The 14,245-nt window shown below is 35.6% G+C and overlaps 2 protein-coding genes across 2 annotated transcripts; one reads left to right on the top strand and one right to left on the bottom strand.

Moving 5' to 3' along the window:
- Nucleotides 1–371: 371 nt before the first annotated feature.
- Nucleotides 372–4,833, bottom strand: LOC126593858 (phosphatidylinositol:ceramide inositolphosphotransferase 2-like). The gene is made up of 12 exons (XM_050260019.1): nucleotides 4,165–4,833; nucleotides 3,927–4,016; nucleotides 3,387–3,473; nucleotides 3,201–3,269; nucleotides 2,301–2,381; nucleotides 1,800–1,871; nucleotides 1,578–1,635; nucleotides 1,389–1,491; nucleotides 1,191–1,286; nucleotides 1,043–1,089; nucleotides 816–943; nucleotides 372–707 (listed from the first exon to the last, which is right to left on the bottom strand). The coding sequence occupies exons 1-12, from the start codon at nucleotides 4,195–4,197 to the stop codon at nucleotides 627–629; spliced, it is 945 nt and encodes a 314-aa protein (XP_050115976.1). The 5' UTR covers nucleotides 4,198–4,833; the 3' UTR covers nucleotides 372–626.
- A 7,722-nt stretch (nucleotides 4,834–12,555) lies between these two features.
- On the top strand, nucleotides 12,556–14,182 carry LOC126593953 (uncharacterized). The gene is made up of 3 exons (XM_050260131.1): nucleotides 12,556–12,769; nucleotides 13,265–13,415; nucleotides 13,561–14,182. The coding sequence occupies exons 1-3, from the start codon at nucleotides 12,737–12,739 to the stop codon at nucleotides 14,136–14,138; spliced, it is 762 nt and encodes a 253-aa protein (XP_050116088.1). The 5' UTR covers nucleotides 12,556–12,736; the 3' UTR covers nucleotides 14,139–14,182.
- The last annotated feature ends 63 nt before the right edge of the window (nucleotides 14,183–14,245 follow it).

Here is a 14,245-nt window from a genome sequence, read left to right as displayed (position 1 = left end):
GGAGATTAAAAGATAGGAAGCACGTTATCCCTCCACGTGATAAGAGAAGAGGGCACATGTGATGGTGAGGTCTCAATTTTGTAGGGGAGGGGGGTCCTTCCAACTTCCAATTCAAAAGGAAAAACTGCAGAACAATGTAGGGGGTGGTGGCACATATACCATCACGTGCCCTCTTCCCCTCTTGTCCACTTCTAATACAATGTCCAACTCTCGGAATACTATTGTGGCGGTATCTGAAACCAATAACATACTTTGGAACAAATTAAAAACATGGTAATGTGCATTGGTTTGCCGTACTGCCACAGTAATATTCCAGGTGCAGGTAGGTAAGTCCTCTTTAACCAGACTATTCGGCCCATTATATCGGCAGGTTGAAGGGAAAATCATGTAATATCTATTGTGCATGCTGAAGATGCTGCTGTTATATGATGATCTGAACTAGAACAAAAGCAGGACTGGAAAACACGAAAACTAACCCCCCCAATCCCTTTTCCATTAGAATACAAATCACGTCGTGTTTCCAGCACAGAACCCGTACACACACGATACACAACCTTTCAAACCCAAGGCCCCTATTAAACAAATCACATCAAGTCACCTTGTTGCAACGACATAATCCTTCCGTTCTATGCACCGTTCGTTGTAGCATCGGCATGTACTGTGTTTACATCATCTAGAGTCTTGCCGTTAACTTGAGTTCTTTGTCTCTGGATATATATAACACCAAAAAGTTTGTAAGATGATTGCCCAGATCACAAAATGGTGCTGATATGATGATATCAATAGAATTTACTCAACATGAAGATTCACTATACCCGATCAGCAGGGTCTCCGACAATTCCATTCAATAGCTTGTGGTTCTCTTCTTTGGTCTTACCATCCTTGTCCTTTGTGCTTAGCGGTAACAAGAGAGATGCAGCTCCGTTGGTCCGGTCAGGTAATTCTGCAATTATAATTATGTTATTAACACAGCTCATTGGTTGGCAACCAAAAATATGGAGATAACAGAAAAAAAACAAAAAACGAATGGAGGCGTCCTAACCTGCCAATTTCTTGTCGATAAAGAATACGACCAAATTAACAGTATACCTGCAGAAGATCATATTGTTCAACCAAATAAAGAAGTTAGAAACAATACTTACATGCTTTTATAACATAGATAAAGATGAAAGTATGCAAAAATCTCCTACCATGCAACAACAACATCAACCGTGTAATGTTTGCGGGATGCCACAATCAAGAAACTCTGGATCACAACGAGTAACCAAGCTAACTGCTTTATAAACCTGCATCGATCAACAAATCAAAAGCAGCACATTTATCTTAGCAGTACGTCAAATAACAACCACTTAAAATTGATGTTAGCCATGAAGCAAAGCTATGCTTACCTTTGTGTACCGTATTTCTGATAAGTGCGCACAAAGACTAGACTAAATATCATATGCGATGAGAAAATCAAATCACCACAACCATAAAGTACACCATGCGGAACTGCATATTTAGCAAACACAAATCAGCACAAAGACGTATTATGCGAAGCAATATGCCAAATGCCCAGATTACAAGAAGATACTTACTGATCAAGAAGACTTCTAATACACTTTCCGGAGGAGGCAGCCTGGCAAGTTTAGAACCCTGCACAATTAAAATAAAGTTTCTTAGCTTATTACAACATACGGAGGGTTTTGTACCCCGCCAATTGAGAAATAAATTCAAACATAAATAAAATGTAATCTCTACTCTCTACTACATCCTAGGGTATACAACAAAACCGACAAGAAGGTAAACAACCAACCTACCTCTCGACAATGGTAATTTGGACCAGGAAGCTGGGTGGAATAGAATGTGATAATCCGCAGAAATTGACAAGCCTGCAATAAACAGTGGAAACTGTCAGACCAAAAAAGTAGGGAATATATTTGTTGAATCCCTGTGCCTAGACTACTACATGATTATGACTATAAAACATGGGTTCACGGCACAAGTTAAATGACAAACCCTTATTTTCTTTTTTGAAAAACAAATTTTTTTTACCCGATTTATCTCTCTAACAGCACTTAGAAAAGAAAGGAACTCATGAAATGAAGCAAAATTGGCAGAAAAAAATGGAAATCTTATGGTTCAAAACATCAAATGAACTATAAGAACAAATTAACTGTCATAATTTTCTTATGTGTTCGTCAGACAAGGTACAAGCTAATGTAAATGAAACAAAAAGTTCACATATCAAACCAAAATGAACCAATATTTCTCAGTTTTATCACAGAACTAACTTCTCAAAACCTGTTATCACCACTTACCGATAAGAATGCTAGAACCCTACACCAGAGGAGAACTGTGTAAATCTTTTTGCCCTTGAAAATGAAAGGATGGAAGGTCCACTGCAACAGAACATGCACCACATGAGGAAAAATATAAATAAAACTGAACTTTTCTGTAAAGCACACAAGCCTGACTGGTACTTGTTAGAGAATAAACCACAATAATAGTGCGCAATAAGATGAAGACATATTAATAAATCAAAGGAAAAGACACCCTATAAAGTTCATAGGGAATAAAATTAAAACCCTAAAATTTTTTTTTTTTTTTTTTTGATAAGAAAAATTAAAACCCTAAATGGACAGCAGATAACATGTTAAATTTAAGTGCTCTAATTTAAAAGATAGTATTGCATAAAACACGCCTAAACTTTTAAAACTTAAAAGGAAAAGAAGAATATTAAATAAAGAAACTATCAAAAGGGAGGAAAAACGTCCCATGGCGTTTTCTGTTAAAGAAATTGGGAAAACTTAATCAGGAAAACACTATTAATTCTGAAGCGCGTAGGTTTTAGTGCTGTAGAAGAACTGCTTCTGATTAAGTCACCACCAAATAATGTTTCATTTCACTTTTATATCCTGGCCTTCTGAACACAAATACGCATCATAGTTAACAGAAGAATCAATAGTCATTGAAACGAAAAACACTTTTTAATCAACATTCAAACAATAAATCATCACATCTCAATGTGTAAATTACAATATTGGACTTGATGCCTTCCATGCATCCTAATATCAGAAACAACATGTATTTTGTTTCACACACCGTTTTCTCCAATATATCCACAACCACATCTCCCAACGTTGAACAGAACACCGGCACGTGTAATTAAGTGATAGAGATGAAAGCAATATGACAAAGACAACATAGAAGAACCTTACCAATACAAAAGATAAGAAGATGAAGGTGAAAAGGGTCTCACTGATGTAGGCTCTGTCTTGCCCAAGTTCCTACAAAAACACCAAAACTCATTATTCCAAAATACCAAAAAATAAATATAGGAAAGCACTTTGTATGATCAAATTCACAGTATATAGTTTCAAAAAGAAAAAATGATAGGTACGAACTGGAAGAAGAAAGAAACCAGCATCCTGGAGCGTTGGCCCGGGCCGATGTATATAATGAACTCCTCGAGCAGCTAGACCATGTATGTACTGCAAATGAAATAGACTTGAAATATAAAGATCACATAGCAAATTATCAACATGAGAAAAAGATTAAAAATCGCAACGATCACACGGGAACTTTTCTCATCTATTCTGAAACTGATAGAAACCCATCAATCATTGGGGATGAAATTTGCTAGAACTTCAAGTTTAACACTAATCACACTAATAAACTTATAGGAACTTCCTACAATGCTCAAAAGTATACATCTTCTCTCAAAGTTCACAATGCAACCAACCATGATCGAAACTTTCTACCAAAACCAACTTCCCACTTTCTCTGTTCTCTCCATCAAAGCGAAAATCCCATCTTGCTAAATCCCTTGTCCAATCAGAAAAAACCCAGCTGACCCATTTTTCATCATCCTCAACAAAATTCACCTGAACCCTCCGAATTTCAAAAACCCAAAAAGGTAGACGAATAGAAGAACAAAGAAGCACCTGAAAAACTAGACCGGCGAGAAGATACTTCCAATTCGTGGCGAGGAGATTGATCTCGGTGACTACCTCAGCGCAGATTCTCTTCCAGAGCTTCGCAAATCAGACCCCCAAAAAAGAAAAACAGAAAGAATGACCACCATCAGTAAAGAACAAATAAAGCAAAAACTCAATTTTTTTTTTAAATTAAAAAAAGGAAAAACAAAAGGGCATTACTGCAAAGTGAATAAAAAGAGCAAACCTTTGACGACTCGCGGCCAATGTAAAGCGTCATCTTCTTCCACTCGTTGTTGTTATTGTTCTTGTTGTTCTTATTGACGCAACCACAACTTCCATATTATTTCACAAGTTCAACACCTCCATGATTGATTGCTGGGCACCTCCAGAATCGAATCGAATGCCAGGAGGAAGACGATGGGAAGCAACACGGGGTCGTTTTATAGGTGGGTTCTGAAGGGGATCACGGATTGCGACCTGGAGATCCGAGAGAGAGCATCAAACGCGTACAAATTTTGATGAATCGCGAAACGGAAGAGGAATAAGAAAAGGGAAAGGCTTTTGAAATTTTGATTCCTGCTTTGCTTTCTCTTTCTAGTTCTCTCTCTCCTTTGTGTTTGGCTTCCGTCTGTCGAGTAGTGCTGGGCCACCACGCGAGTTGAACACGCGGGCGACAGTTGACACAGAGAGAAAAGGAGAAATACTACCACCAAATTCAATTCAATTCAAATTCCAAATCCCAATTCCAAATCCAAATCCAAATCCAAATCTCCCTCTCTCTCCCTCTCCTCTTTCTCTCTCTACAAACGCAAACCTCAAAGATGGGAGAAAAGAGAGCGAAATGGAGAAGGGAAAGAAGAAAAATCCCTCCTTTTTATTTTAATTTACTGGAAATCGCCGACCCCTCTCTCTCTCTCGTCACTTTCTCTCTCTTGTTCTTAACAGTAATTTTATTTTTTATTTTGTTTTCTAAGAAGGGAAATAAATAAATTTTGAGAAAACGAGGTAAAAGCAGATATTCTCGTTCTCGAAACAGTAACTGTAACTGAATGTTGCGGTTTTAAAAAGTATAATAAATAAAAGAGGGGCGGCAATTTTTTATTCTTTTTGAAAAATGATAGTGAGTTTAGTTTCATGATAAATTAACAATGTTGTAGAATAAATTTATATTTGACGAAAATTAAATTTAAAATTTTTTATTTATAAATAAAATAGAATACCGTCAAAGTATAATATTAAGTAGCAAAGTGATAACAATTTTGTATCACAGTTTTTTCTTCTACTGTTGAGGAAGGCGGTAAATAAATCGTCCGGCTACGGCCTGCTCTAATTTTGTTTTATTTTCTTATATTTCTTTTTATAAATTCAGATTTATGAAATTACTAATTTTTTTGTTTAGTTTCTTAATCAAACGATTTATGGGATCAAGTTTGGAGGCTGTAGCCAACTTACGATTATGTCCTTGATTTTAGTGGGAAATGACTGACTCTGGTCCCCGCCGTTTGGGCTCAGTAAACGATGATAACGGACTCACTGGTCCGCTCATTAAATTTAAAATTTTCATTTCACTAAAAAAAAAAAGAATTTTAACAAAAAGCTCATGATACTATTCATTTTAACGAAAAACCACATTTTTACACTAAAAAATCAATCATGGTACTATTTACTTTACCCTTTATTTTGTCTTTATCGTTAAAACTCAAAGTTTTCAAGTACTTTTCGTTAGTTTTCCTTAAAAAAAATGGACATTAATCCTCTCTGAATCCATGTATCATAATCCACCAAATCCATGTATCTAGATCATTGAAATTTGATCAAACGGCTATAAATAGGGGCCCGCTTTAAAAGTTGTAATAACTTTAGTCGTTGAATCAAATTTCAATAGTCCAGATAAATGAATTTGATAGTTTAGGATACATGGATCCGGAAAGGATCCATGTCCAAAAAAAAATGTTGGAGTTTCATTATTGATTAATTCCATTTTATTATATTAATTCTTAGGTTAAATACTGAAATTGGTTCTATCCTTTTCCTGGGAATCCTAGGGATCTCGCAACCGTGTCTGTTCAGTACATCGTGCAATTAGAAATTATTTAAAATTTAAAATTTAAAATTCAAATATAAATAGTACCTAACGAAAACTGACCGTACAATGTACAATAAAATGACACGATTGCAGGATCCCTAGGATCCTTAGGAAAAGGATCCAGCGAGGATCCTTTTCCCCAATTAACTACCTAAAGTTTTAAAAAAATGACATTTGTTAGGTTTACTAGTGCTAAGTGATGACTTGGACAAATATTAAAACGTATTTTAATTCCGAAGTCATCTATGAAGCTTTTAATATCCAAATTGATGCATTTAGCTACCTAAATTTCCTGTTTAACTTGACTAAAAATGGTCAATTTTGGGGATTAGAGCTTCAAAAAAGACAATTAGTGAAAACCAACTTCAGTATTTATCCATCTCATCATGTAATGCTAGTAATGACTTCACCTGATATTGATAATGTTCTCACTTGTCCAATTTTTAAAACATTAGGTAGTTATTTGGAATATTTTAAAAGATTGAGATTAATTTAGAATCACTCTAAAATGCTGCGTAGTTATCTATACTTAACCCTTAATTCTATTCATGCCAATAACAATTTAGACTAATTTGGAATCACTTTTAAATGTTGCGTGGTTAACCCTTAATTCTATTCATGCCAATAACAATTTTAAGTAAATTTTAAAGATTTAGGGGGAAAAAAATGGAAGTGAAAAATGGGAAGCAAGCTAAACACGTAGAGGGAGTATTTTAAAATGATTGAAAGCGTTTTTAAAGAAAATGCTTTTGAATTCAAAAAACACTTGAAGTGTTTGATGCTTCTCAGAAGAAGCACCAGTTACATGATTATCACTTCAAGTGATTTACAAGATTCACTTGCATTTGATTAAGGATAGGTTTCAAAAATATTTTTACTAAAAGCGCTTCCAAATATTTTAAAAGCATTCTAAATGAGCCCTAGAATAGTTACACGTTTTAGAGAACATATTTTTGGGTTCCAAAAGCATTTGAAGTGCTTTTTGCAAGAAGCACTAGTTATGTGCTTATTCCATGAACCACTTTAAGTGCTTTTCCAATATTTATTTGCATATTTACTAAAGATTGGTTCCAAAAACATTTTCACCAAAAAACGCTTTCAGTCATTTTAAAAGTATATCCAAATGAGATATATATATATATAACAACGGAATAAACATTTTTAGCCCAAAATAAAAGATAACCCAATGCATTCTATCCCAAACTCAAATATGAAGATTTAAAACCAGAAATATTATCTTTAAAAGATGCGTGTCGTTTCAAGCTAGGTAAAAGGCCCCGACAAAGTAAGGGGTTGATTGACCACTTAGTAATACGGTCTAGTAAAATTCTTCTTTATTTGTAAGTGAGAGGTCTTAGGTTTGATTCTCGCCAAAGACGAATTTGAACCACATTATTGCTAGCCCATTGTGGAGAGCCCACTCATCTCCCTTAGGGTAGATAACATCGTTTGTTAAAATTAAAAAAAAAAGAAGTAAAGGGTTGATTGGTGGTGGGAGTTTAATTTTCAAGTCCACCTAACATGAATGTAATTTACCATCTTTTGAAACAAAACCTTTACACTTGAGACTACTAATATGTGACAATGCAGGCACTGTGGAGATTACCTCCTACCCATGTCCTATGATGAAACAGTGCTATCTGCAACATATGTAGGATAAACTTTGCTTTTAATGATTCCTATACTTGGAAATAACAAGTGGGATATTGCAAGATACTCTTAATAGGAAGTCACCTATATGGAGTGAGGAATGGGGCCGTTCCTGTGAGAATTTTTTGAAGGGCTTAGTTCTCCAAAAGCACTCATGAGAAACCAAGAATTGTTCAGGGCCAAAATGAACACAACCGAGCAACCATGGGGTGTCTGGAAAGGTATTGTGTGATTACTATTGTCTTGGTTTACACAAACAGCTTAGCAGTTCAAGACATCGTGTTCACTGATTAGCCAATTAAATCCAATAGTAATTCACTACGGAATGTTCAAAGCCAAAAGCCACGTATCTCTATGTGGTACTTTTCGTATTAAATTCTCTCTTTAGTGTCTGCATTGTCATTTGCATGGTATTGAGTCAATTTTCATTCATGTGGGGAATTGTTGGAAAATTTAATAATATTATTATTATATTAAATTTATTAATTGAATGGAAATTAGAAGTGGAGCATTTTGGTAGAAATATATGTCTACTTAAATGAAGTGTTGCAACTTTTGACTCTTCATGAATAGTCACATACTTTCCAAAGATGTATTTCACATTCTATAAATAGGGAAGCCCATATAATCACTTAAAATAACTTGCATTCTTTATATAATCATACATAGAGCGCACTAAATATTAAAGAGTCTCATTGAGTCCATATTCGGATTTGGAGTTTCTTTTTCCTTTCTTATTGCTACTCAGTTATATATGGAATTGTTGTTATTTGTATTTTGTATTGATTTTCTATTTTCTTGTGCCATATTTTTCTTTGTTCGAAAAGATTAATTTCATTAAAAAGATGAAGAAATACAGTTATTGTGATAGATAAGCAGTTTCACTCTTTAGGGCAATGATAGCTAAGTTAAATGGATAATAGATCATTATTGTCTTAATGAATAGTAATTGTCTAAGTACATTTTCATCCTGTAAATAAATTGTTCAGGCAGTTGCATAAATAAAAAGATAATATTATGTTTAAATTGGGATAAAATTTTTAATCAATCTCGTAACGCCGCATGTCATGATTTAGTAAGAATTTTGTCTAATTTATAGTGTAAATTTTTTAAAACATTTTTTTAACCAAATCACAATTCTTTTTTTTTTACAGTCTGACAACCTAGGTTGTGCTACATGAGCACAACGGCTAGTAGGATTTTTTTCTTCTTCTTTTTTTTCTTTCGATTTTTTTAATATTTTATCCCTAAAAAGGATAGATTAATAAGAACAATTGGTTTCATTTCTAAGACATACTCCAACCCTTGTCGTAAACTCAAATTTTAGGTTCTAAACCTATCCCAACTTGCTCAAATCCTTGGGCTAAATATGAGTTTTAACAGAAAACCCATTTTTGGGGTAAATTTAGCCCATAATTACTTCCTGTTTTAGTGGTCTGACCCACAATATATGTGCATTTTTTTGGTTGCTAAGATTTAATATGATCAAATCTAACGGTAAAGAAAGTTGGTACTGTCGAAATTTAAATCTAACGGCTAAAATAATTAAAAAAAATTTATTTCATGTGTTTTATAAATTCATTGAATCCAATGACAAATATCTAATTTAGAAAATTGAAGTAATAAAGAGTTTAAGTGGACAAAAAATGAATGGAAGTTCTAACGAAGTTATGACAAGTTCAGAAACTAATATTTACGAAATTTTTATTCAATAACCAAAGCTCCAATTAAGTTTACATTTAGGAACTATTGCTCTGATTATCTCAATAATATAATCAAAAGAAAAGAGACAGTAAATAGGAAAGGGTAGTTTGGTCATATGACCATAGCAACGTGAGGAGTGGCAGCACAAAATGGACTGAAATTAGGAGGGGAACCTAATCAATATGAGTGAATGATTGGTCAAAGACTCGAACGTCGTTGGGGTTTAAGGTTGAAGACAATAAACGGCCACGGCGGCTTCTTCCACGTGATTGCAACGTGTCACGTGCCAAGGAGGCCCAAGATTCCCATATATATCTATGTGCCCTTCCTCTTTTTTTTTTTTTTTTTTGGACAAACTGAGAACTTTCATTAATAAAAACTAATACAAGAAATGGAAGGCTTGGAGGCAAGCCAAATACAAGTAAAAGCTACAAGTAAAAACAACCGACAAGCTCATAAAGAGCAAGCTTACATCAACAAAAACCCTAGATCTGAAAGAAAACAAACTCCACCACGCCAGTTGCGCCGCCATCACCGATCCGTCACCACCACCAAGAGAAAAAAACCCACGAACAAACTGGGTGAACAGAAAATGGGGGTGAGCGAGCCACCTGCGCAAAAAGTGCTCCCATAATCCTACCAAATAGTGCTAAACGCACTTTAAAAACCACCCAACACCAAGGTGCACCGCCAAAAGGAGACACACCATGGGCCGAGTAGCGGAGGTCGGCGGGGAAGGATTGACGATGAGGAGAAACATCGGGGGGTAAAATAGGGCATAAAACCTAAAACTGAGACAAGCTTAGAGAGGTTGAGACAAGGCTCAAAGAGGCTAGAGAAACGCAGGAAAGAAAAGCAGAGAAATAAAGGAACAACAACAGTGAAAAGGAAAAGAAACAAAGGGAAAGAAGAGGAGTCCCTCAACCTAGGAGAGAAAGAGGAAGAGGAAGAAACTAGGAAGCGAATCCCAGGGAAGAAGGGGAGGGAAGGAAAGGATGAGGGGGGTGCGGGGAGAGAAAGAAGATCAGAGGGAAGGAAAGGAAAAGTGGGGAGCAGGGTGAGAAAGAAGATCAGAGGGTAGAGAGGAGGAAGAAAAGGGGTAGCAGCAAGGGGATGCCTGCTGACTCCAACCAGAGGAAGGAGTTGGCGACGAAGGCTGGGGTTTGGGGGTTTATGCGAGAGAGAGATCTATGTGCCCTTCCTTAATTTGCTTATTATTAGTGCTATTATATTAGATTTAATTGCCAATTAATTATTGTATGGCAAAGACGGGTTCAAAACATATATAGCTATTAGATAATTAGATATACCCAGCTACCAAAACCCTAATTTTGTCACAACATAGAGATTAAAATATCACGTACATATATTGGTAGTTCGAGTTTACAAAAATATTGGTACCAGTATAAGTATAGTAAACAATGCGATTTTGATAGTTTTTGGTTATGTTATTCATAGTCATGGTTACAGTTTTTTTTACTACGTAGTTTGTACTTTGGTAACTAGCGTTGAACGATAATTTACATACTACTTTAAAAATTCTAGAGTTTTGGGAGGCTTGTTATTGGCTCATTGATGTAGTTGAATGGACAATGATGTAGTCTTCCATTTGTTAGGCTTCATCAGCTTCTTGGTGTCAAAGCTAGGCAAGGCAAGGGGACAACTTAACAAACCACTTGGTGGTGCACAACGAATAGTCAATTTACTACCTTAACAAATATGTACTTTGCAATTCTACAATTTTGGGTGAAATTATTTCAAGCTTTTTTCCTTAAGAGTACCCTCTTTTGCCCACAACCTTGCAAAAGATGAAAGATCCCATTGTCTGCCAAATAATGTACTTGGTAGACACCTACATACCCCTACCCCCACCTCTCTATATTCTTAAGACTTATCACATGACTTGGAAGACTCGTCACATGAAGAAGTCAAGAGCAAAATTGGAAATTTATAAAGAAATAATAGCATATTTTTTTAACTTCTCACATACTCTTGTTAAACCAAGTCTGTTGATTTGTTTGATTTATCAAATTCGACGACCAAAAGTTAAAACAAGTGTATGAGAAGATAAAAAATGTGTGTGTTTGCCATTTCTCGTTTTGTATAAGGCTAGACTGATATCTATAGAGCATGAAGTGTAGATTACATTTAAGATGAGCTAAAACCCGCGAGAGCCTATAGCAAGCTCCGTCCTTGTAAGTCATTTTTATAAAGAAACGAAAATATATCAACATCAACAACCTAGTGTTTGCCGTTTATTGGCGGAGATTATAGCATACAATCAGAAACATATATCTTACAATAGCAAAAAAAAACTCCCGCTTACTAGATGCCATTCGTTCCATGAAAGCTTCAAGAGCTTTCCAATTTTGACCACATCTCTATCTAGACTTTTGAATGTACGGATGGCGTTCTTCACAAAACTATATTCAATTATCTTGGACCAAAATGTCTCAATTGACATTTGACAAAGTACAATTTAAGCAACTCCATACAATATAAGTTTGATTGTATAGAAATCTTGGGGGTTGAAAAGTCACATCAAACATGCCATGTGAGAATGTGCGATTAGTCCACCCCTCCAAGTTTAAATAACAAGAAAATTGGTTGTCGATGAAGAAAGTTTGAGCAATTGAAATTTCCTAGAAAAATATAATAAAACATCAAAGCAAATGGATATATTTAATATTTAAGTAGTGTTTTGGTATAAGCGTCTCGTTTTTCAATTTCGTTAATTAAACATCTATTCTTTTTAAAAATTTGATTCAATATTTTTTTTCTACAATTTTGTTAGAGGTGTGTCTGATTACCTCCAATAGAATCTAAACATACCAAAGTTGGTACGTTTATTTTTAAATATATTATAAGTTTAAATACATTTTTTAATATAACGACGCGTAAAATTTTATCAAGTCAATGAAGTTTTCTTAAGAATTAATTAAATTAATATTTTAAAGCCACCAATTTAAAATTCTTAGAATGTTCTGGAGCCATTACGCGATTAAGCTAACTTGTAATTTGTCTTCGGAAGTATCTTTCAAAATCCCTCCTTGTTTCCAGAAAGAAAACGACCTCTTTTCTAGAAGGTCCAGAGTTGGTCTAAAGTTTAGGCCCAGGCCCAAACAAACCTGTCTTGGCCCATTTTATCTTCTTATTGGGCCAATTTTTCTATTCCCTCAAATGCCCTCCGCACCACTCTAAATTTTCCATTTCCTGCAGAGGACTCTCTCTGTGCGAAAAGCCTAAAAGCAGGAGCCTCCGACAGCTCAAAACCCTAGCTCTAAGCCCTAACCCTATATCCTTATCCCTACCCTTTTCATATTTCTAATCATATAATTCTGGGTTGTGCTTGGATTGCAGAAATTCATCTGTTTTCATGGCGCTCCATGGATCTAGCTTCTGCGTAAATGTGAGTTATGCTTGCATATCAATGTCGTTTAGTTTGTATTTTGCTCTGTATGTTCCCCGTTTTGAAAAAAAGATTGGTTCGTAACGTTTGATTAAGTTACTAATTAGCTTCAAAGTGGTTGATGCATGATGATTAAACCAAGAACGCTTATTTCGTATGCATATAAAATTCTTTTTTTTTCAAAGGTACAATTTTATTGTAAACCGCTATTGTATGGGGGAGAAGATTCGAACTCTGGTGCAATGTGGCAGGCGCATTGCTCTAACGAACTGACCTAATCCACATCTGATACGAGATCACTTTGATTCCGAGTTTCCATGTCATGATTGAGTGTTGGGAATCTCATATTTGGATCGAGTTTTTTGAAGATTAAGAGAAACGAGTGGAGAATGTTGAATTTGTCAATCAAATCTTTTGTTATTGTTTGCATTATTATTTCGATGCCGATTTTAAAGGTTGTGTGATTTATACTTACTTGGATCTTTATGTTGTTAGGGCAATGTTTCTCTTAGGGAGCTTAATCATCATCCTTCTTCACCCTCTTCAAGGAAAAACAATTTAGTTGTGGCAAAGACTTTGGGAAAGGGGCATAAAGTTCCGTTGTTTCCTGGTTATCTTCGGCTCAAATTGCGAACTGAAGAGTCCAGTAAGAATATTATCCCTGCAGCTATAAACTATATGCATTTCTTGAGCACCTTTGTTTAGGACGTGACCCATAAACGGAGTACATTGACGTTTAATGCAATGTAACGTCGGTTTGAATGCTTTTAATTCTTACTTTTTCAGTGCAGTATCCTCTGTTCAGGCCTCTCGATTGCGGTCACTAAGACCATGTAATGTGAAAGGCGATGACTCAAAGGAAGGCTCAAGCAGCGGCGAAAGCGTCATATTGGATGCACAAACTTTAGAGCGTGATCTAGACATTGCCATTGCAGAAGAGAACTATGCCAAAGCAGCACAAATTCGTGACAGCCTCAAACTTCTGATGCAGGATAGTCTAACATCTGTTAGAGCAGCAAATGAACAATTCTATGAGGCATTCAAGATTGGGGATTTAGCTGCCATGCAAGCCCTCTGGGCCCAAAGGAAAGAAGTCTGTTGCGTGCACCCGGGTGCAAGTGGAATCTACGGTTACGAAGATGTTATGACTAGCTGGGACTACGTGTGGGCAAACTACGAATTTCCACTAGAGATTGAGCTGAAAGACGTTAATGTTTACGTTAGAGGGGATGTCGGGTATGTTTCTTGTGTGGAATTGGTTAAGACAAAGGGCAGCAGTTGGGGGGGACAGTTTGCAACAAATGTGTTTGAGAAAATTGATGGTAAATGGTTTATCTGTATTCACCATGCTTCAGTTCTTGACTTGTGAATTTTACAAACTATAATACATTTATATTTTTCTGGTTTTGAGAACCTTTACTCTCCAAATTTCTGAGCCGGAAATGATTTCCGGACACCCATTCTCTCCTTCTACAC

This window comes from Malus sylvestris, chromosome 12 (assembly GCF_916048215.2).
Source record: "Malus sylvestris chromosome 12, drMalSylv7.2, whole genome shotgun sequence".
NCBI lineage: Eukaryota > Viridiplantae > Streptophyta > Magnoliopsida > Rosales > Rosaceae > Malus > Malus sylvestris.
This window is presented reverse-complemented; position numbering and strand designations above follow the sequence as displayed.